This window comes from Rana temporaria, chromosome 10, assembly GCF_905171775.1.
Source record: "Rana temporaria chromosome 10, aRanTem1.1, whole genome shotgun sequence".
Taxonomy (NCBI): Eukaryota; Metazoa; Chordata; class Amphibia; order Anura; family Ranidae; genus Rana; species Rana temporaria.
Genome location: NC_053498.1, coordinates 52695812 through 52716641, shown reverse-complemented (window position 1 = coordinate 52716641; position 20830 = coordinate 52695812). Strand labels below are relative to the sequence as shown.

The 20830-nt window shown below is 45.1% G+C and overlaps 1 protein-coding gene across 1 annotated transcript in view; it reads right to left on the bottom strand.

Annotated features, from left to right (window-relative positions):
• The window catches only part of CNOT3 (CCR4-NOT transcription complex subunit 3), a 425129-nt gene that overhangs the window by 170372 nt on the left and 233927 nt on the right, over window positions 1–20830 (bottom strand). The window contains 2 exon segments of the mRNA XM_040327617.1: window positions 7675–7734; window positions 19899–20032. Of these exon segments, the coding sequence (XP_040183551.1) occupies window positions 7675–7734; window positions 19899–20032 (194 nt within the window).

Genomic DNA, 20830 nt, shown 5'->3' with positions numbered 1-20830 from the left:
AACCCATTAATCACTAGACTGTGTAATAAGTAGTATTAGAGCGTATCAGTTCAGCCAAGGGTTCTATCGTCAGGGCAAACAGTAGTGGCGTTAAGAGGGCAACCTGGTCTGGTACCTCGTGTTATAGGGAAAGAGTCAGATATAATTGTTCACCCTCAATCTAGCCCTTGGTTTATAGTATACAGGCGGTCCCTGGATTACAAACAAGATAGGTCTGTAGGTTTGTTAAGTTGAATCTGTAAGTCGGAACAGGTCCATTTTTTAAGTGTAGCTCCAGGCATTTCTGGAAATGCTCAGAAAGACTTGGAAACACTCAGTTTCCAAACCTTTCCGGGATCAGCCGGGCCCCCCCCCCCCCCCGGCCACATGCGATATTGCATGCCATAGAAGTCAATAGGGAACAAATTATTTTCGTTTCCATTGACTTCTATGGGGAAACTCGCTTTGTTATGCGAGTGCTTTGGATTGCGAGCATTCTCCTGAAACGGATTATGCTCGTAATCCAAGGTCCCACTGTACGTACAATTAAGACATTGAGGGCGGAAGCGTCCCTCCGAAGGCAGAGGTAAAAACCTGGAGTAAATGAGGAATCAGGATCTCCTTATATCGCAGATACCACTCTAAAGGGAAGCTGTCCAGGTCTGGCCTTTTATTGTGTGCCAAGGATTGCATAGTCAAGTGCGAAATTTGGCTTGAGGATAACCTGGGGAGATGAATGTCAGAGAGATAATCATCAAGCTCCACAATAATATAGCCTTTTTTATATTGGTTCCTTTTTCACTGGGACAGGACACAATCCTTTATAGTCCCTAGTCCTTCCATCTCCCCAACTAGGCTTCCTGAGGTATTGTACCTTAGGCTGACAGCCAAGTACTCGCCTTTGGCATTTAGTCATTTTGCCCTCTTTGTGAGAGGCTGTTACTGTTAGTATATTTTTTGTAGTATTTTGTTTTACTATCTTAGTGGCTTCCCTATCTTTTCTTTTTTACCTTTTTGAACTCTCCTCTCCTTTTCCCTTATATACTCCTCCAGTCCCAATCATGGCACCTCTTAAAGCGGAGTTCCACCCAAAAATGGAACAGCGGCGTTTCCGGGTTGCTCCGGTGTCACATTTGGCACCCTTCAGGGGGAGGGGGGTGCAGATGCCTGTATAATACAGGTATTTGCTTCCATTCCAGCGGTAGATCGCCACAGATTCCGCGCCGATCTACACCATGTCCAGCTCCTCCTCCGTCCCCCCCGCTGTCTTCTGGAAGACACACAGGTTCCAGAAGGCAGCAGGGACCAGTGAGGTCGCGCAGCACGACTCGCGCATGCGCAGTAGGGAACCAGGCTGTGAAGCCGCAAGGCTTTACTTTGATTCTGTACTGAAGATGCCGGCGCATGCACCTGGGATATGTGGGACAGATCGGCTTCGAGTGAGAACATCGCGGGCGCCCAGAATAGGTAAGTGTCCGAGTATTAAAAGTCAGCAGCTGCAGTATTTGTAGCCGCTACCTTTTTATTTTTTCGGCGAGACTCCGCTTTAAGATATGTTCTTACAATGTAAAGGGATTTGATATTCCAGGGAAGCATTCAAAGATACTATATAATTTCCCTAACCCACAGGCCAAATTGCTGGGGGTCTCTATCGCAATCCACAAAAATCTGCCTTACAAACTTTGGGTGATGAAAAAGGGTAAAACTTTGTTCAAACTTTCGCCCTTTATCTATACGATTTCTAATTTGTATTTACCTATTCATGCCTTTGCTGCTGGGAGCCTTATAGAGGGAAGTGCCTTGAATATGGTGATCGACCCTGTTCTCTGTCAGCGGACATCAGTTCCATTTTACTCTCTGACCATGCCCCCGTCTTGGTTTCTGCTGAACTACCGACCGACCACAGAGGTAGCTTCTGGCGCTTAAACAGCAACCATCTTAAAATGACCCAACCTGTCAAAAAGATATCTCAAATGATTTCACTTTTTGCACATCCAATGGGAGGCACTGAAATGTGTTATTGGCGAAACACTAATCTCACATGGGGTGTGCATCAAACAAGAGGGGAAAAAAAATTCAAATTTGTATCAATTTATTGCCACTCTGGAATCTGATCGTAAGCATATGGGCTCGAAAGTTATATTAACTCTGACTATCCAATGTGCGCATGCATCTGTGTCAGTTCATAGACCGTCGATTCGTGGCGACGAGAGACCGCTTATGTCGCTCTGCATACACCCTGGAAGACAAATGTGGTTCCTGGCTTGCCAGGAGATTACACCACTGCGTCCCATCTAGTCTTATCCCAGCAATCTGCACATTCTCTAACTCACTTACAACTAAAACCAGCAACATTTCATCAGCTTTTTGCACGTTTTACTCAGCGCTCTATAATATTAAAGGTTAATTTGCTGACCTCGCACAAGACCAGATTCTGACCTGCATTAATTAACGTTGCGATGACAGCCCTTCCCATTTTGCCTTCAGTGTCCGAAAAATTATCATCACCATTTTCGAACAACAAACTGGCATCCGTGATTTCCTCCTTACTAACCAACAAGAGTCCGGGACCCGACAACTATACAGCCAGGTGCTCCAAATCACCAATTGCCACCTATTTTATTCAAGACCCGGGAGGCCCAGGACACACTTATTCCTAAGCCTAGCAAATATCTGATGAACTGCGGGAGCTATATGCTAGATTCCCCAATATAGATGCAAAAATGTTTGTCATAATTATAGCCAATTGCCACCAGCCTCACCTAGCTTAGCCTACTTGATCCATGGAGATCATGTTGTCTGTCAGGCACAGGGAGACGAGGGACAATACCTCTAGGGTCCTGGACATTATTGGTTATGCTCCTACCCCCAATACCTTCCTCTGTGCATTCTTAGCATGGACTCAGGGTTGACCTTTGGCAGGGTCAGTTGGCCTTTCTGGAAGCCTCTACAGCAGACTGGAAGATGGAGCCCCCTGGTAAAGTGCATCATGGCTCTGTATCGCAACCATTCGGCCATTATAAAAAAAAAAAACACAGGGTCCTATTAGAACTCTTTCTCGCTGGCAATAGGACTCTACGGGGGTTGCCCCCTTTCTTCACTACTCTATGTTATAGTAATGGAACACCTGGCAGTAGTCCTGTGAGCCAGTGATTCAAATCAACAAGTTCCCCTTACAAACTCATGCATAATTATGTAACCTATTTGGTGACTCAAATCCCCTCGGACCCTTCTTCCTTTTACCTGTTGAAAAATCACAGTATCCTTGCACTTGTGCATGCTTTCCCTGAAGACCTAACCCACTAGAAATTTTCCATGTCCTCCTATTTCCAGGAAAAAACTGTATAAGACAGTTTTCTTGTGGTACAGTACTCCAGAGGGTCTAAATCACATATTTGTCCACCTCTAAAAAATGTTGGAGATGCTGGGCCCTCATCTCCATATATAGTGGAGCTGCTGATTGTTGCCACAGTTATAGCATAAGGTTTTCATTGCCTAAAAATCAATGCGTATCACAGACATTCACCCCAGCCCCAAAATCGCTTTTTTGTCTATGATCTCAGGGCCCATCTCCAAAATAAAAAAGGCCATCCCCCCCCGCCCCATCACTGTCTTATGGTGGCTAAAGTTGCCATCTCCCAACACCGGAAGAGTATGTCACAGGGGGAGAAAAGCGGCACGATTTGGTGTCAAAGTAACGAGTATCGCAAGGACGCCCCGCAATTTGCAGCGTTCCCGAATCGTGGAGATTTTACCCGAAAAACGGAACACCATGCTGTGAATTGAGCTTAGAGGCTGAGATCACACTGCCATAAAAAGCAGGCATTTAAGAGGCGTTAAAAAAGCCCTTCAAATGCCTATATTCAAGATAAAATACAGACCATCACAATTTGCAATGGCGGCAAATAGACTGGGCAGAAGGAACCGCACATCCGTCTAGGGCTCACCAGTTACAAAATGTCTTAAAGGACAATTTCATGGGTCAGATGGTAAAGGCACCAACAAGAAACTATGCGTTACTAGACCTACTGATTACTAACAATACAGACCTGATCGCGGATGTAGAAATACAAGGCAATTTAAGAAACAGTGACCACAGGTCAATTAGTTTTAGCATAAATCACATAAATAAGATACACATGGGTAAATACAAAGACACTGAATTTCAAAAGATCCAACTTCCCTAAACTACGCTCCTTGCTAGAAGATATTAAATTGGATAAAATCCTACGAAAAATGTATATGGGTATGCTTTAAGTGTACCGTATATTAAAAGGTATTGGCCAGTGCAAAATAAAGAGCCAACAAAAGTCCAATTGGCCAGTGCAAAATAAAGAGCTAACAAAAGTCCTGGGTGGCTTAACTCGATGGTAAAAATGCATGTAAAAGCAAAAGAATAGCCTTGGAAAAAAAAACAAGGCCGATAGGTCATCATAAGCATTCCAAGTTTACAAAGAATGCAATAAGGAATGTAGGGGTGCAATCAAGTTGGCCAAGATAAAACATGAAAGGCACATAGCGGAGAGTAAAAAGAAAACCCCCAAAATTCTCCAAGTTAATAAATAGTAAGAGAGAAGTGAGAACATATTGGCCCCCATAAAGAATGATAAAGGGAAAATAATATGGTTACAAAAGATGGAGAAGGTTTCGAATGTATTATTCTCCTCAGTCTTCACGAGGGAAACGGGAGGGTTTCAGTAACCAAGACTGCCTGGTTTAACCTCATGACACGCCACAGGGAGCACACTCTTGGCTAACAGAGGATGAAATTAGAAAAATACTTGAAAAACTGGGAAAACTGAGTCACCGGAACCAGGTGGCTTGCAGCCGAGGGTCCTTAACCACTTGGTGTCCCCCGGCAGTCATTTGACATCCTTGACTTTGTGTGGGGATATCTGAATGATGCCTGCAGCTACAGGCATCATTCAGATATCAACATTTTCAGCCAGCGATTCCCTACACCAGGCATATGCAATTAGCGGACCTCCAGCTGTTGTAAAACTACAAGTCCCATCATGCCTCTGCTTCTGGATGTCCTGCTTGTGGCTGTCAGAATCTTGCAATGCCTCATGGGACTTGTAGTTCTGCAACAGCTGGAGGTCCGCTAATTGCATATCCCTGCACCATAAGAATGATCATAGCGGCTGTTGCACCGATTGTTCTTACGGGCAGCGAAAGGGGACATCCACTTCCCGCTGGTGCTTCTACCGACTCACTGATGCGATCGGTGAGTCGGAGAACAGATCCGCCGGCCCCCGGATGTTGACCATAGAGATTTCTGGTGGACCAGTTGGTCGCCGGAGTCTCTATGATCGGAGGCCGGGAGCGATGTTATGACGTCACGCCCAACCTCTGCCTCGGTTGGGAGGCCGTGATCGGTTTTTCTTCGGCTTCCCAGACTAGTGGTGAGATGTGGGGTCTTACCGACCCCATATCTCACTGTAAAGAGGTCCTGTCATGTCATATTCCTATTACAAGGGATGTTTACATTCCTTGTAATAGGAACAAAAGATTTTTTTTAATAGGTGTAATTTTTTTTTTGGTAAAAATAAAAAATAAAAAAAAATTACTTTTTTTTTTCAAGTGCCCCTGTCCCCGTGTCCTCGCACGCAGAAGCGAACGCATACGCTAATCCCGCCCACATATGAAAACGGTGGGGATTTTTAAGTATCAACGTTTGATACCATTCCACGAGCATGTGCAATTTTGAAGCGTGACATGTTAAGTATCTATTTACTCGGCGCAAGTTCATCTTTCACATTATGCCCAAATTTTTTTTTTTTAAAGCATGAAACTTTAAAAGTTGTGCAAATACCGTGTGAGATAAAAAGTTGCAATGACCGCCACTGTATTCTCTAGGGTCTCTGCTAAAAAAACATATAATGTCCAGGGGTTCTTTGCAATTTTCTAGCAAAAAAATTATGATTTTTACATGTAGGAGTGAAGTGTCAGAATTGGCCTGGATGCGAAGTAGTTAAGGAACTCAGCCAAGTGATTGCCAGACCATTGTTAATTTTTAGGAGCAGTCTACTGATGGGAATGATACCAGCTGATTGGAGAGAAAAGCCAATGTAGCACCAATATTAAAAAAAGGGCCAAAATATATCCAGGGGAACTACAAACCAGTTAGCCTAACATCATTAGTTTGCAAGCTCTTGGAGGGGATAAGACTATATACAAGATTTTAGTATCATTAGCAGTAATTAGCATGGATTAATGAAGAATTGCTCTTGCCAAACCAGGCTATTAACCTTCTATGAGGGGGGTGAGCTGCCATCTTGATAAAGGAAGGCCCATAGACGTGATGTATCTGGATTTTGCAAAGGCATTCATTATAGTTCCCCATAAACATTTACTGTGCATACTAAAATCTGTTGACATGGACCATAGGGTGAGTACATGGATTGAAAACTGGCTATGGGGGAGAGTCCAGAGGGTGATGTTTAATGGGGGCATCCTCGGAATGGTCCGTTGTGGTAAGTGGGGCCCCCAGGGTTCTGTCCTGGGACCAATCCTATTTAATTTATTCATGAACGATCGGGAGGATGGGATAAACAGTTCAATCTCAGTGTTTGCAGATGATACTAAGCTAAGCAGGGTTATAAATTCTACGCAGGATGTGGAAACCTTGCAAGAAGATCAAAACAAATGAATGGTGTAGGCAACTACATGGAAAATGAGGTTTAATGTTGAAAAATGTAAAATAATGCATTTGGGTTCCAATAACATGAATGCAATCTACTCGCTAGGTGGAGAACCTCTGGAGGAATCTAGGATGGAAAAGGACCTGGGGATCCTAAGGACAAGCTCTGCAACGACATGCAATGCCAAGCTGCTGCAAGCAAAACCAACAGAATATTGGCATGCATTAAAAAGGGGATTAATTCCAGAGATAAAACTGTAAATCTCCCACTATACAAGATTCTGGTCCAGCCGCATCTGCGGTATGCCATCCAGTTCTGGCCACCAGTCCTCAGGAGGGATGTGCTGGAACTGGAGAGGTCCAGAGAAGGGCAATAAAGCTAAGGGACTGGAGTATTTCAGTTTTGAGGAAAGGTTGCAAGCATTGAACTTATTCTCTCTGGAGAAGAGATGCTCGATAGGGGATATGATTTAAAAGTACAAATATAGGGATAAAACTTTTCCGTGGAATAAAATAAAAAAATAAAAACATAGCCATTCACTAAAATTAGAAGAGAAGAGGTTTAACCTTAAACTGCGTAGAGGATTCTTTACTGTAAAAGCAATACGGATGTGGAATTCTCGTACACAAGCGGTGGTTTCAAAGCGCACACACAGGCTGCTCTACCACCACCTCCCACAAGTTTTAAGCTGGCCATACACAATGTGAATGGCTGGTGGATCACTAGTATATATAAGTGTATGGCCAGCTTTCAGAAAGACTATTTCCGCATTGGAATTTGGTTGAAGTTGCACAGTAAACACTAAAACCCGAGGACCTGGGCTATATTAACTGTAGGGCCATTAGACAATATTCAAAATGGATGGGGTAAGGACACCCATTTACACAGCCAGAAGACACTAGCATTACACTATGTAGCAAACTTAACAAAAATTTATAAGTTGGAACACAAAATTACAATGTGCCAAGTACAGTACACAAACAGAGCATAAAATTAGAAAAGGAAGTGAAATGATAGCGACTAAAACAAAGTAAGTAATATAGCAGCTCACCTGACTAACTTCACTGTCTGTAGACCTGCCACGAATTTTCTTGTCATCTTCAGAGTTTTCCTGTGAAATAAGGTAACATTAAAGCTCATCTCCAGGCAAAGCTCACCTCCCCTCCCATCCACCTTTCAGACATTTACCAGTTATTAAAAAAAAAAAACACCTTCTGTGGCCTCTTTTAAACTCCCTTAAAACAAAACTAAGGTTGCAAATACTCATCTCAACACCAACTGCTGTGTGATCCCTTGCCTGCATCTTCTCCCCGGCTTCTTCCAGGTTGCGGCTCTTCAGTTGTTTTGATTGACTGATGCAGGAAAATTCCGACATGCATTCATCCACAGGCACTACGCCTAGAATGTAATACGAGCTGCACATGCATAGCCAAGTGTACATTGCAAAGAACAGGGCAGTAAGTTTATTTTATTGCAGAAGAGACAACCTGTTCTATAATAAATGGCCTGCCAGCTGGCAGATTGCGGTTTTATACCTTTGGTTGTGCTTAAAGCGGAGTTCCACCCAAATTTAAAACTATGTCTTATCGCATTTAGTTAATTGCATAGATATTCCATTCTCACCCCAATAATTTTTTGGCTATGTAAATACCTTGTTATTTAGCTTTTATTTGTTACATACGGTCTATCTCTCCCACAGAAGTAGATGTGTTGACCGTCTTCCCCGGCGCCGCACCATCTCATGGGAGCCAAGCATCATGCTTCCCAAGATTCAGTGCCATCACAACGGTGCGCGAACTTTCTACGACCCCTCAGTGTTGACAGCGCTGTAACCCTCAGTGTTGACAGCGCTGTGAGCCGTCAGCACTGAGCATGCACGGGTTCGAGCAGTGAATGCTGGCAAATAAGCATTCACTGCATCCAGGAAATAGGTGCTTGTGGGCTTCACTTGCCCACAAGCAAAATGGAAACGTCCCTCTAAATATTTTTATCCTTGCTAACAAAAAAGGACTACGGACGTTTTATAAAACCTAAACAGTGAGTATTGATTTCTAATGGGGTAAATAAGTCAATAGACAAAAAAAACGAATCGCAGCGAGACTTCCTCTTTAAAGTCTGGCATCCTTCCCCAGTGCCATAGGACAGGACCGAGTCTTTTGTATGCTGGAAGGATCCTGCCTCTGGAAAACCTAGCTTGCCAAAGCAATGCTTGGTTTTCAGCTTTTATCCAAAAAGAGCATTCCAAATGTCTAAGTATAGTATGTTTTAAAGCCTTTTTCCAAGCAGAGCTTATAGGGGTTCGTCCACCTCTAAAACCCTTCTCATTATCCTGTAAATATTGCTCATGTTACAAAAGAGATTTTCAGAATCGGAAACCGTTGTACCCTTCATAGGCTTTAGAGCCTGCAAAGCCCCTAGTTCCGGTTTTCAGAAATGTATATGCCACACAAACATTCCCCATATCTTTACTTCTCAGACGGTACAAATAAGAATCTCCTCCATCTTCCCGTTTCCCCATGATTAACAGAGGCTGTTCTCTCCCTGAAACTCTGTAGCTCTCTGTCCCACTCCAAGAGCTCATTCACAAGCAAGTGCTCATGTGATCTTCCAGTCTCCCTTCTTTCACACAGTTTGGAATGATCCTCACACAGACAGCTCTCCCCTGTCATATTTGCTTATTACAGAAGCCGGGAGAAACAGATAAAACACCTAGAAACCAGTAAGCAATGCACAGCCGATAAATATACACCTTATTTTCAAAAGTATTGGGGAGCCTGCCTTTACACGCACATGAACATTAACCACTTCCCTCCCGCCGTATAGTAAAATGACGGCAGGCAGGATTGCGCTCTCTCTCTGGGATGACGTCATATGAGGTTGCCCCAGAACAGCTGCGGTGGTGCGCAGCGATCTCAGCCACGCCGCGGTCCTAGGACATGGCACAACCCTGATCTCGGTAAAGAGCTGATGATGCGTAGACATGTAAAACAAGGAAATGCCGTTTATCGGCTCTCCTCGCCTTAAACTGACAGAGTGTGTGGTGAGGAGAGCCGACCAGTGGCATCTCCTCGCAGGGGAGACATGTACAGGTAATCAGGGCACTGATCATCAGCGCCCTGATTACAGTACAGCCCCAGCAGTGCCCATTAGTGATACCAGTCAGTGCTACCTATCTGTGCGGCAGATTAGAGCCGCCTCAGTGTCCACAAGTGCCACCTCATCAGTGCAACCCATCAGCGCACATCAGTGAAGGAAAGAAATTAAAGATTTACAAAATTTACTGACAGTAACGAAGAAAACCTTTTTTTTTTTCTTCAAAAAAATAAAAAAAAACAGCAGTGATTAAATACCACAAAAAGAAAGATGATTATGCACATTGAGATTGTCATTAATGTTCGGCATGATTTATGAAGGAATTTGATTTTTAAGCTCCCTCACCCCCATTCACAAACAGTTCGAAAATCAAATCTCTTCTAAACTAGACTTGCTTAGCTTTATATGTCCTTCTCTGGAGCCACTTACCCTCCGACTCTGCAGCAAAGAAGAGAGAAAACTAAGACACGACATATGACCAAAAATTAAATCTGGCCTGACAAATTACAGTTTTTTTTCACTGGCTGATCCAAAAAATAAATAAAACACAACTCTATGAATTCTCCCATCCACAAAATCAAGGTAAACAGAGGACCCCTCCCCCAATGCGTTGTTGCATTAAGACAGCGAAGGCTCCGCTGTCAGAATACACTGATCAGTGCTGCAGACGACCAACAAACCCAGGCCTGATCGCCTAAAATAGTTGGACAATGAACAGGGTCCACAGCACCTGGTATTCCCAGGCGGTCTCCCACCCAGGCACTAGCCAGGCCCGAGGGAGGCTGTAGGTCCAAGCAAGTCCAGCGACTCAGGGCCGACTGGACCCCCCAGGTGCAGTCGGCCCCATGAGGCTGGCATCCGTCGTAAACACCGACCACTGGAAGGAATAAACAACTTCCCGGGCCGAAGAGTCCGGGATCTCCGTCACCAACTCTGACTAGGTGGCGCACCGGAATCTGATGATTTCAGAGACTAGAGATTTTTACCACCTGGACAATATTTCCCCTGGAAAACCCGAGTGTGGAACGGGGCACACAGTACCGCCTCGAAGGAGGCTACCCACAGGCCCCGGACCAGCAGGTGCCCGGAGAGAACACAGATTGCGTGATTCCAATACCTTCACCGCAGACTGAAGAGTCCGCAATTTCTCCAGAGGTAGAAGGACCTTCGCCACTGAGGAGTCCGGATCAACCCTACATACTCCAACGCCGAGTCGGAACCTAGCATGCCCAGGATTTGAACCCTGGGTCGCACACATGGAAGGCGGACTTGCTGCCACTGAGCTACACCTTCTGGCCTAAATGTTTAACACCCACCCGAATCTTCGGAGGGTCTGAATGGGAATAACACATCCACTAGTTGGGAAAGTTAGGATAAGTGTGAGCTCCTAGCTGAAAACCCATGGTGCCGACGCTAGATCAAAAGGGAGGGCCACAGGCTGACAGAGACCCTCTCTCATCACGAAGCACAGAAAAAACACCGACATGCGCAAAACGGGACATGCATGTATGCGTCCCTGATGTCCGAGGACGCCAGGACGTCCCCCGTATTGGAGCGCATCTACCACCGAACGAATGGATTCCATGCGGAACTACCCGACATTCACAAAAAGTATTCAGGGCCTGAGGCCTATAGAAAACCCCAAACCTCTCGTCCTGCAGGAAAGGTAAAATTACCCTGCAGCTTAGCAAGACCCACACTGCCCAAGGCAGACTGACGGGCCGGGAGAGGAAGACACGAGGAAAGAACTTTGTTCTGTGGATAGGAGGAAACCCCAACTAGTACTCTGAAAAGACCACCTCGCAGACCCTCTGGTCGGAGAACAGGGAGGTTTCACCGAATTGTGAACCTGCAAGCCCCCCCCCCCCCCCCCACCTAGAGACAGGGAGGGAAGGCTACATACATTGGCAGGATTTGGGTGCCGGCGTGATCGGCTTACGCACCCAGGGGATGGATTAGTCCCCCAGCTGGGCCTTTGACGGCCTGGGAGGGTTGCCCATAAATAATACACACACAGTGTGTATGTATATTATGTAGGTGTATGCACACATGCCTTTGGAGGAAACCGGAGTACCCGGAGGAAACCCACGCAGACACAGGGAGCAACAATGCAAGCTCCAGGCAGATTGGCGTCAGTGTGCGGATTCGAACCAATGACTCTCTTGCTGCCAAGTAATGGAGTTAACCACTACACCACCGTGTGCATAAAACCATTCTGAAACAGAAGCCCTGGATAACAAGGGTGCAGCATTCAATGAAGCATCACAGACCTATATGAGGCCCTGGACCAGCTGGTCCGCTAGCCTAATAACATCGGGGAGAGTCGGTGCTCCTCCACAGTCTGGTGCAAAATGCTCACTCTTAGAGTGACTGAGACCCCACAGTAGTGGCCACAACAGGCCCGCAAGACAGACCCCAACATGGTAAACATGGAAAGGGTCAGTACTTCGGATCTTCTATCAGTCAGATCCATATAAGCGGGGCCTCCCGCAATAGGGAGAATGGTCACCTATACATAACACCCGGAGGGTCCACCACCGGAGAAGAAGCCCACCTCTTGAAAGGGCTCTCCTCAAAGGGGCACTGAACCGCCCGGCGGTGAGGGACTACAAAAGCCCTTAGCGGCTTTTCTCATTCCACATCTAAGAAATTAACAAAGAAGGGCACAGAAGGAAAAAACCTACACAGAGTGGTCTGATTTGTGTGATCTAAGAATAAAAAAAAAAAAAAAAAAAAAAAAAGACAGAGCCCTCGGCTGAAACCCAGCTGCACTATCCAGCTTAAGAGAGTCCCTTACAGCAGTGAGAAACGCATCCATAAATGCCTTATCCTGCACCGACCCAGGTACCTGGTCCGCGGCTCCATAACAGAGCATTCCCCAGGGGATAACGGGGGGAGGGGGCACTCTTTAAACCCCCGCCCGTCCGCAGTCCACCCCCACCCTGGCACAAAAGTGTCCAAGGCCAACAATAAAACCTCTGTGGGAATCCCAGGTGCTAACACCTGCTGCCATCACCAGCATGTTGGGGAAAGATCCAGATAATGACACCAAATATTAAAACATTTACATAGTGTGTATGTATGACATGTAGGTGCATCAGCATGCAGCCTCCACCTGTCCTTACAATAAACAAGCTCCTAGGGCCCTATTCAGGGCCTCTCACCCACTTGCTGAGCTGACCAGGGGTACCCAGGGGACTCACCAGCGCTGCCGACCGCTCTCAGCACACGGTGTGTGGAGAGGAAAAGCACCATGAAGGACTCTGCGGCGTCTGAAGGGACCTGTGTGCACCGTAAAATACAGCACTAGAGGTCAGGACTGCACAAAGATGGCCGCCGAGCGTTCACAACGCGGCCACAGGAAAAGGGCCGACCGCAATGTAAGCTGCGCAATAGCGAGGCTACGACAAAATGGCCGCCAATGGGAGTTTTCAATGTAATTGAAAACCTCCCAAAAAATGGCGCCAGCGCCGGCCAAATGGCGGAAAAACACTGCATTTAAAACAGGAAAAGCCTCCTAGGGCTTTTACAGTGAAAACCCCTCACAAGAAAGTACACAGTACAACAAGAAAAAAAAACGCCAGGAATGCCCAGCCGCACCAACCCACCGAAGCGGGAGGGACTGTACTTACCCGTCCGAGCGAGGACTTGCCAACGTATTCCTGACAGAGCTACAACCGCAATGGAGGTAGCCGTCGGCCCGATCCACTGTGAGTGAGACAACACCACAGCCCAGTCATATGTGGACCTCGGAGCAAAGCTCGCCGGCCACCCCAGGAGCCATGGGTTATAGCGTGGCAGACCCAGCCTCTTTGCAAAGGTGTGCTCATACTCGCTGGTCGGACTGAATGGACTACAAGGACCTATATTATCCAGCCTATCTCTCAGCCGACAGTTGAAAGAAGATTCTTCAAGAAAAGGTAAAATAAAATTTCTCCTCAGGGCGCTGGGCCCAAAGGGAGCCATACGTCCATCTCCTTTGCTAGGCAGAATGAAACTGAGGCTGCATGCTGCAGTGAGGAGAGTTATGTCTGGAGGGACCACCCCCTGGGCGGGGATGTTCAACTCTGTTAATGTAACATGTATTTAATTATCTAACATGTTTCTGCCTAGTCCTCTCCTGTAAACAGGGAACATAACCCACTTGTCAAGATTTAAGGAGCTGTGTCCGTCCATGAACAATGAGAAATTAAGTTTCCCCCAAAACAATGAACATTTCATTATTAATGTGTGGTCTTTTTCCCAGTCCACCTATAAAAGTGACATTTCTGAATGTGTTATCCTTGTCTTTGGATTAAAAAAAAAAAATCCCCCCCATTTGAAAATCAATACATCACCTACCTAAGGCAGTGTTTCTCAATTCCAGTCCTCAGGCCCCCCCAACAGGTCAGGTTTTCAGGATTTCCCTCAGATGAAAAGGCTGTGGTGATTACTAAGGCAGTGAAACTGATCAAATCACCTGTGCAAAATAATGGAAATCCTGAAAACCTGACCTGTTGGGGGGGCCTGAGGACTGGAATTGAGAAACACTGACCTAAGGCAACTATTAAAAAAAACTGGTAGTCTCCCGGAAGGAGTGGTGTTATTGTTAAAACAGAGTTCCACTCAAAAGTGAAACTCCCGCTTTAAGCACTCCTCGCCCCCTTACATGCCACTTTTTTCTGGGGGGGGGGGGGGACTTTGTTAGAAGTGGGACTTCCTGTCCCACTTGCTACTTCCACCTAGACAACGCCTAGCGACTCGCGCATGCGCAGTGCGTGCCCGCGAAGCCGAAAGCTGTCACGGCCGGGTGCCGAGAGTGTAAATGGAGGTGCCGGGGAGAGGAGCGACGCTCCGTACGGCCGCATTGGTGAACCGTGGAACAGGGAAGTGTTTGTTTATTAAAAGGCAGCAGCTATAAAAAGTATAGCTGCTGACTTTTAATAAACAATAAAAGGCTGGTACTCCGCTTTAATTGTGCACTAGGGGAAAAGTTATTTTTGCCAATAGTGTCCAATCACCGAAGTCTGCATATAACCTAATGACTTTGAAGACAAGCTTTGTGTCCTGTATAGTATGATTAAGATAAAAGGTTTTAGACTTCTGGTAGGAGCAGAGATAATCTGCCTTTCAGTTCTCTAGTCCCGTGATATGGACTGCCGATATGATTGGCACATATTTTTCTGCCCAGGCAAGTATGTAGTTCACCTCTTTCAGAGCTGAATGACTCTTGGTACCACCTTGGTGGTTTAAATAGGCCACTGCATTGGCCTTGTCGGACTGGACCCTGATAGGGTAGTCCTGAAGCTCTACCGTCCAGGAGTGTAGGGCCAGACGTACTGTCCATAATTCCAGGACGTTGATGGGCAGGATCTGTTCTGTTCCTGACCATCTTCCTTGGGCTAAAAGCCGTCTAGGGTCGCTCCAAAGTCTGAGAGACTTTGCCTTTCGCAGGTTCTGATCCTGCAGCCACCAATTTAGGCTTAAGCATGCCTGAGGGGATAAGCACATTGGATAATCCTGGGCTTTTATTCCCCTGTTCCAAGCCATCAAGATGTTTTGTTGTAAGGGTCAGGAATGGAACTGAGCATAGGGCACTGCCTCGGAGGATACCATACTCCCTCTATAAGAGTCGAATGGAGGGTTGTCTGGTGTGCCTTATCTGGCACACCTGATCTTTCAGGGCACAGATCCTTACGGGTGGCAAGAATACTCTTGCTTGGACTGTGTTTAGGATCAGACCTAGATGTATTACATTTTGAGCTGGTCTCAAGGTTGACTTTTTGGTATTTATGATCCAGCCTAAGCTTTTTAAAATGCCGCACTGTGTATATTATGCTCTGTTCTAGGTCCTGAACTGAGTGATTTCTAAGCAGGAGGTCGTCCAGGTACCCGAACACCAGAATCCCTTGGGCCCTTAAAAGGCCCAGTACTGGCGCTAGGACCTTTGTGAATACCTGGGGAGCTGTAGCCAGCCTGAAGGGTAGACACAAACTGAAAATGACGTTCCTCTACTGAAAAACGTAGGAACCTCTGATGAGGCTGAAATAGGTATGTGTAAATACGCATCTTTTATATTGATTGAGGCTAGAAAGTCTCCCCTCTGGAGTGAGGGTTACTACTGAGCGGACAGACTCCATCCAAAAGGACTGTATTACTAGATACTTGTTCAGGGATCTTTAGGTCCAAAATGGGCCTGTTGTCCCCGTTTGGTTTCTAAACCTTAAAAACAGGTTTAAGTAAAACCCTGTGCACCTTTCGAGTATCGAAACTTCTACAATTACTCTTTGATGCACTAAAAGATGTAGTGCTTGAAGTAATACGTTTCTTTTTAGAGGATCCGAAGGAACCACCTTGACGCTGAGACATTTGAGGAAGTAGTCCCTGAGGTTTTAAAGGGACGTCTGGTGCTTTTCTTCACAGGGAGTAGAAAACGCTTCCCTTTGAAAATCTTTTGGATATATTTATCCAAATGATCACCGAATAAACGTCCCCCATGAAAAGGGAAACATGGCAATAACTTTTTACAAGGAAGCTCGGCTGATCAGTTTTTAAGCCAGAAGTGTGTGTGTGTGTGTGTATGTGTATGTGTGTGTGTATGTGTGTGTGTATGTGTATGTGTGTGTGTATGTGTGTATATGTGTATGTGTGTGTGTGTGTGTGTGTGTGTGTGTGTGTGTGTGTGTGTGTGTGTGTGTGTATGCTGTATTGAATCCTCTTTAAAAAAGGTGTCAACAGCAAAACACAGCGCTCAAGTAATATATCTGTCCTACTTTTAGGCAGACCATCCTCTTGGTTGAGCCTATTGGGCCTTTTAATCTGATCCTTTACAGACTGGCAAATACCAATTGCTGCAACAGCTGGCTGGCTAAACTGGCCAAAGAAAGGGAAGACTTTAACTGCTTGTCCACCGCCCGCGGTCAAATGATGATGGGAGGAAGACCCTCTTGTTCTGGGCGGTTGTCATATGACGTTGCACCTTCTTAAGCCACTAGGGGGCGGGGTGCCCGCCGTGTCACTGGGGACCTGATGCACGTGCCTGTCGATTGCCCAGCAACTGAGCAGGACCGTGGATCTGTGTGTGTAAAACATACAGATCCAAGTCCTGTCAGGGAGAGGTAATCGATGGTGTGTCTTGTACATAGGGACAACCATCGGTCACCTCCCCCAGTCAGTACCCTCCCCCTACAGTAAAAATCACTCCCTAGGGAACACATTAACCCCTTGATTGCCACCTGTTAACCCCCTTCCCTGCCAGTCATATTTATACAGTAATCAATGCATTTTTATAGCAGGGATCGCTGTATAAATGTGAATGGTCCCAAAAATGTGTCAAAAGTGTCCGCCGCAATATCGCAGTCATGATAAAAATCGCATTACTAAAAAAAAAAAAAAAAAAAAAATGCTATAAATCTATCCCCCATTTTGCAGCTGCTATAACTTTTGCGAAAGTATTAAAGTTAAACTAACTTGCTATGTTTTTCTTAAAGTTTAATAATAAAAAAATTACTTATGTCAGTGCTACAGTTTGAATTTAAAACATATTTGTGTGAACTGTGAAGTTAAGTTATGGATTGTGGAAACTAACTAGTGTCAGGTGATTGTATATAGTGTATACCACATTTACCACTGACTAATGCAGAGTTGCAATGCAAGGAGATCAGCTAAAAGTAGTTGAATCTGTATGTGCGTTATAATTAAACAAAATAAGTCGATTAATCGATTACAAAAAAAAAAAAATAGATTTAATCGAAGAAAATTTTAATCAGTAACAGCCCTAGCAAAAACCAATCAATATGCGCTTATTGCATGTTTTTTAACAAAAAATATGTAGAGGAATACATATCGGCCTAAACTGAGGAAAAAATTTGTTTAAAAAAAAAAAAAAATGGATATTTATTTTAGCAAAAAGCAAATAATATTGTGTTTTCTTCAAACTTGTCCCTCTTCTTTTGTTTATAGCGCAATAAATAAAAACCGCAGGAGGTGATCAAATACCACCAAAAGAAAGCTCTATTTGTGGGGAAAAAAAATTATAAAAAATTAATTTGGGTACAGTGTTGCATGACTGCGCAATTGTCATTCAAAGAGGGCAGGAATGGGGTGAAAGTGCCCTGTAGGCAAGTGGTTAATAACTCCAATTTCTTGTCAACCTGGCCTTTCGAGCCCTGTGAGTTATCTACCAGATAAGTTAAATAAGGAAGAGATTGCTGCATCTACTGCTAGCAAGCTCCATTTATTAACAAACCTTTCATCCATATAGAAAGGAAAACCTTTTAGGAGGAACAGTCTTATCAGTATGTTCCCAATCGGCATACACCGCCTGTTCCAACAGGGGGTGTAGAGGGAATGTCTGTGCGGCCTGGAAAGGCCTGAGAGATCCAAAAGAGGACCAGGGGGGGCTCAATCGCTTCTGTGAGAGGTAACTTAAAGGCAGAACAAACCATTTAAGTCAGGGTCCGGATAAGAAGCCTCTGACTGAGAGGCAGACATCAGTTGGATATCTTCTTGTCCAGATTGCTCGGAAGCAGACTCATCTGCCGGGCACTCCACCAAATCTCGAGCTTTAAGCTCTTCCCTATTCTCGACCCATTCCTGCTCCAAACTAGGAGGCTTCGGGAAAGGGAGATCTGTCACGCTTACTGCTACCCTGCGGGATGGTGGCAATCATGTCAGCTATCCTGTGCTCTAAGGCGGTTGGGGCTGATGACATCCCTAGTAATAAAAGGGTGAAGCAGCAGCGTTGACTGTAGGCACAATACCAGATAGGCGCAGCGGCTCAGAAGCCTCTGGGCCTTCAGGGGATACAACACTAGAAATACGACTAAGTTCATCGGGAACTGCTGATGACATAGGTGTGCTTTTCCCTGCATTGTTAGTCCCGCTCCTTTTTTTGGAAGACATTAGTAGCCACAAAACAGAGTACTTGAGTATATAAAAATGCCTTTTTTGTTTTTAGAAGGGAGACCCTTTAATAGGGCTCACCAAGCCCCCATGCAACAATCCTGCTAAGCACCTTTAGCCTGCCAAGCAACACCTGGTGACTCACATAAGACGGGCAAGAAGAAATGAACCACTGTGTTTTTTAGAGCCTGCTCTGTGTCCCACAGCTGCCTTCTGGAAGCACTGCATGCTTGGCTTACCCAGCCTAAATGAGCCGAGTGTGCGCCGGAAAGTTCTATGCGTGCATGTGCGCGGTCCCCGGCGAATTGGCGCAACTATATTCGCGTATGACACTAATCTTCGTGTGCCTGAATAAAGACCACTGCGCACGTGTGGCAAAGCTATGTGCGCCATGGCCGTCAAACTGCAGAATACAGCGGCGTACTTGCGAATGCACATGCGCCATGGTAAACCGAACTAAAAAGTGCATGATCGTGTGCCATCATACAGGTGAGGTAAAAAACAGCTACACACAAGCAGAAAAAGGTACATTTTGCAAACACCCACAGCTAGCCCAAAACTCCCCCATATGGTCACCGCACACAGGTGTCCAGCCACTAGCTAGCTTGTTTGATACAATTACTGGGACACCCCACAATATAATAAAGGGGTTTCAATTAACCATCCAGGCGCAGGGCCACTTACAAACGAAGTGCCCAATCTTCACGGTGGGTTCCTGTCACTCGGGACCTTCAAGGACTAAGGTCCACTCCCTTGGACCTGTATAGCACCCTGCAGGAAATGCCTTTAGCGCTGTAGTGTCCAATATTTCCACTCTGCAGGGTCCAGCGCCCGAAGGCCACTTACAGGCAAAACCTTGCAGGATCAAGAGTCTGCTTTGTGAGGTTCAGGTACCATTTATCTAAGCATATAGCCTGTATCAAATGGATCCGACAGGTCAATTCCTTGATTCAGTTTTGGAACGGTTTGTAGGACTATAGACCTGGAGCTCAGAGAGCCCAAACTGTACCATCCACCTTGTAGACACTGGTAAAAAAATTGATGTGGGGGAGGGGTTATATAGGGAGGTCACTTCCTGTCTAAAGATCTTTGATCTAACAGTGTCCATTCACCGGATGATAGTATGATGTATAACCCAGAGGGTAGTCTGACGCTGTGTCCCATTATGTGTGAAAAAGAAATATACATTTCTACAACAGCCTTTAAGAAAAATGTCTGCATGGCATTACGGAAAAGCGTGTACAAAAAGGTGCACTTCTTATATTTTACAATCAAAAATTGTATCTTTTAGAAACTTACTGTCGTGCAATTGGCAGGACTTGGTGGAATAGGAGAGCTTGATGTGGTAGAGGTAGGAGTACTACTAGACTGATTGAAGATCTCGTCCTCCAAATTACTATGAGTCGGTGGGGAAGTAGCTGCCAGTGCTTGAGCTGAAAAAAAAAAAAAAAAAGGAAAATGCTGGATGAGAATTTGCTTTAAAAATCTTGGTGACAGGATGATCATAAAAAGCTATGTTTTTTCAGAATTTTGCTGAAAATTCATTTTAATGCAGCATTAAACCCAAATAGAAACATACTGCAACTTATCAATTCTTAGATGTCATGGCTGCATTGGTTTTCATTTTTAGACTTTTCTTCCTTTAACCTTTACCTGATTATCTGGCCAGTAATTGACAAAAAGGAGGAAGGGGAAAGGTTTGGGACTTTAAATGAGGTACACATATAATACTGTATGTGCCTTCATCCCTGGTTCAAATGAATAGAAAGGAAGCTGGGACTTTGTATGAGGCAAGTGGCAGCTAAACAAGACAAAATATATATAGTGACTAAATGACTTTATTCACATAAAAGAGGGTATAGAATCGCACTCTGTATGCAGTACATTAAGAGTCATTACATAACGTAAATGTATACAGTTCATAGACCTATGAAAAAAAAAAAAAAAAAAAAGACATACAAAAACATATTCAGGTAGTTCATGTGGATACAACCTTAAAACCAAAATGGCAGCACATTCCAGTTAATGTATGGCGTGTGCACTCCGTGTAAGAGAATAACAAATAGTAAGAGGGTTGATAATTACAAAGAAGAGCAACTAAAACGAGGTTGAATCCTATCAACGCATTTCGTGTAAAGACACTTCATCAGGAATGGATGCATCCGTTGGTCTGTAAAACAAATATAGGTATCGGTAAGTTCTGGCAAGAACTCCAGCATCAAGGGAAGGCA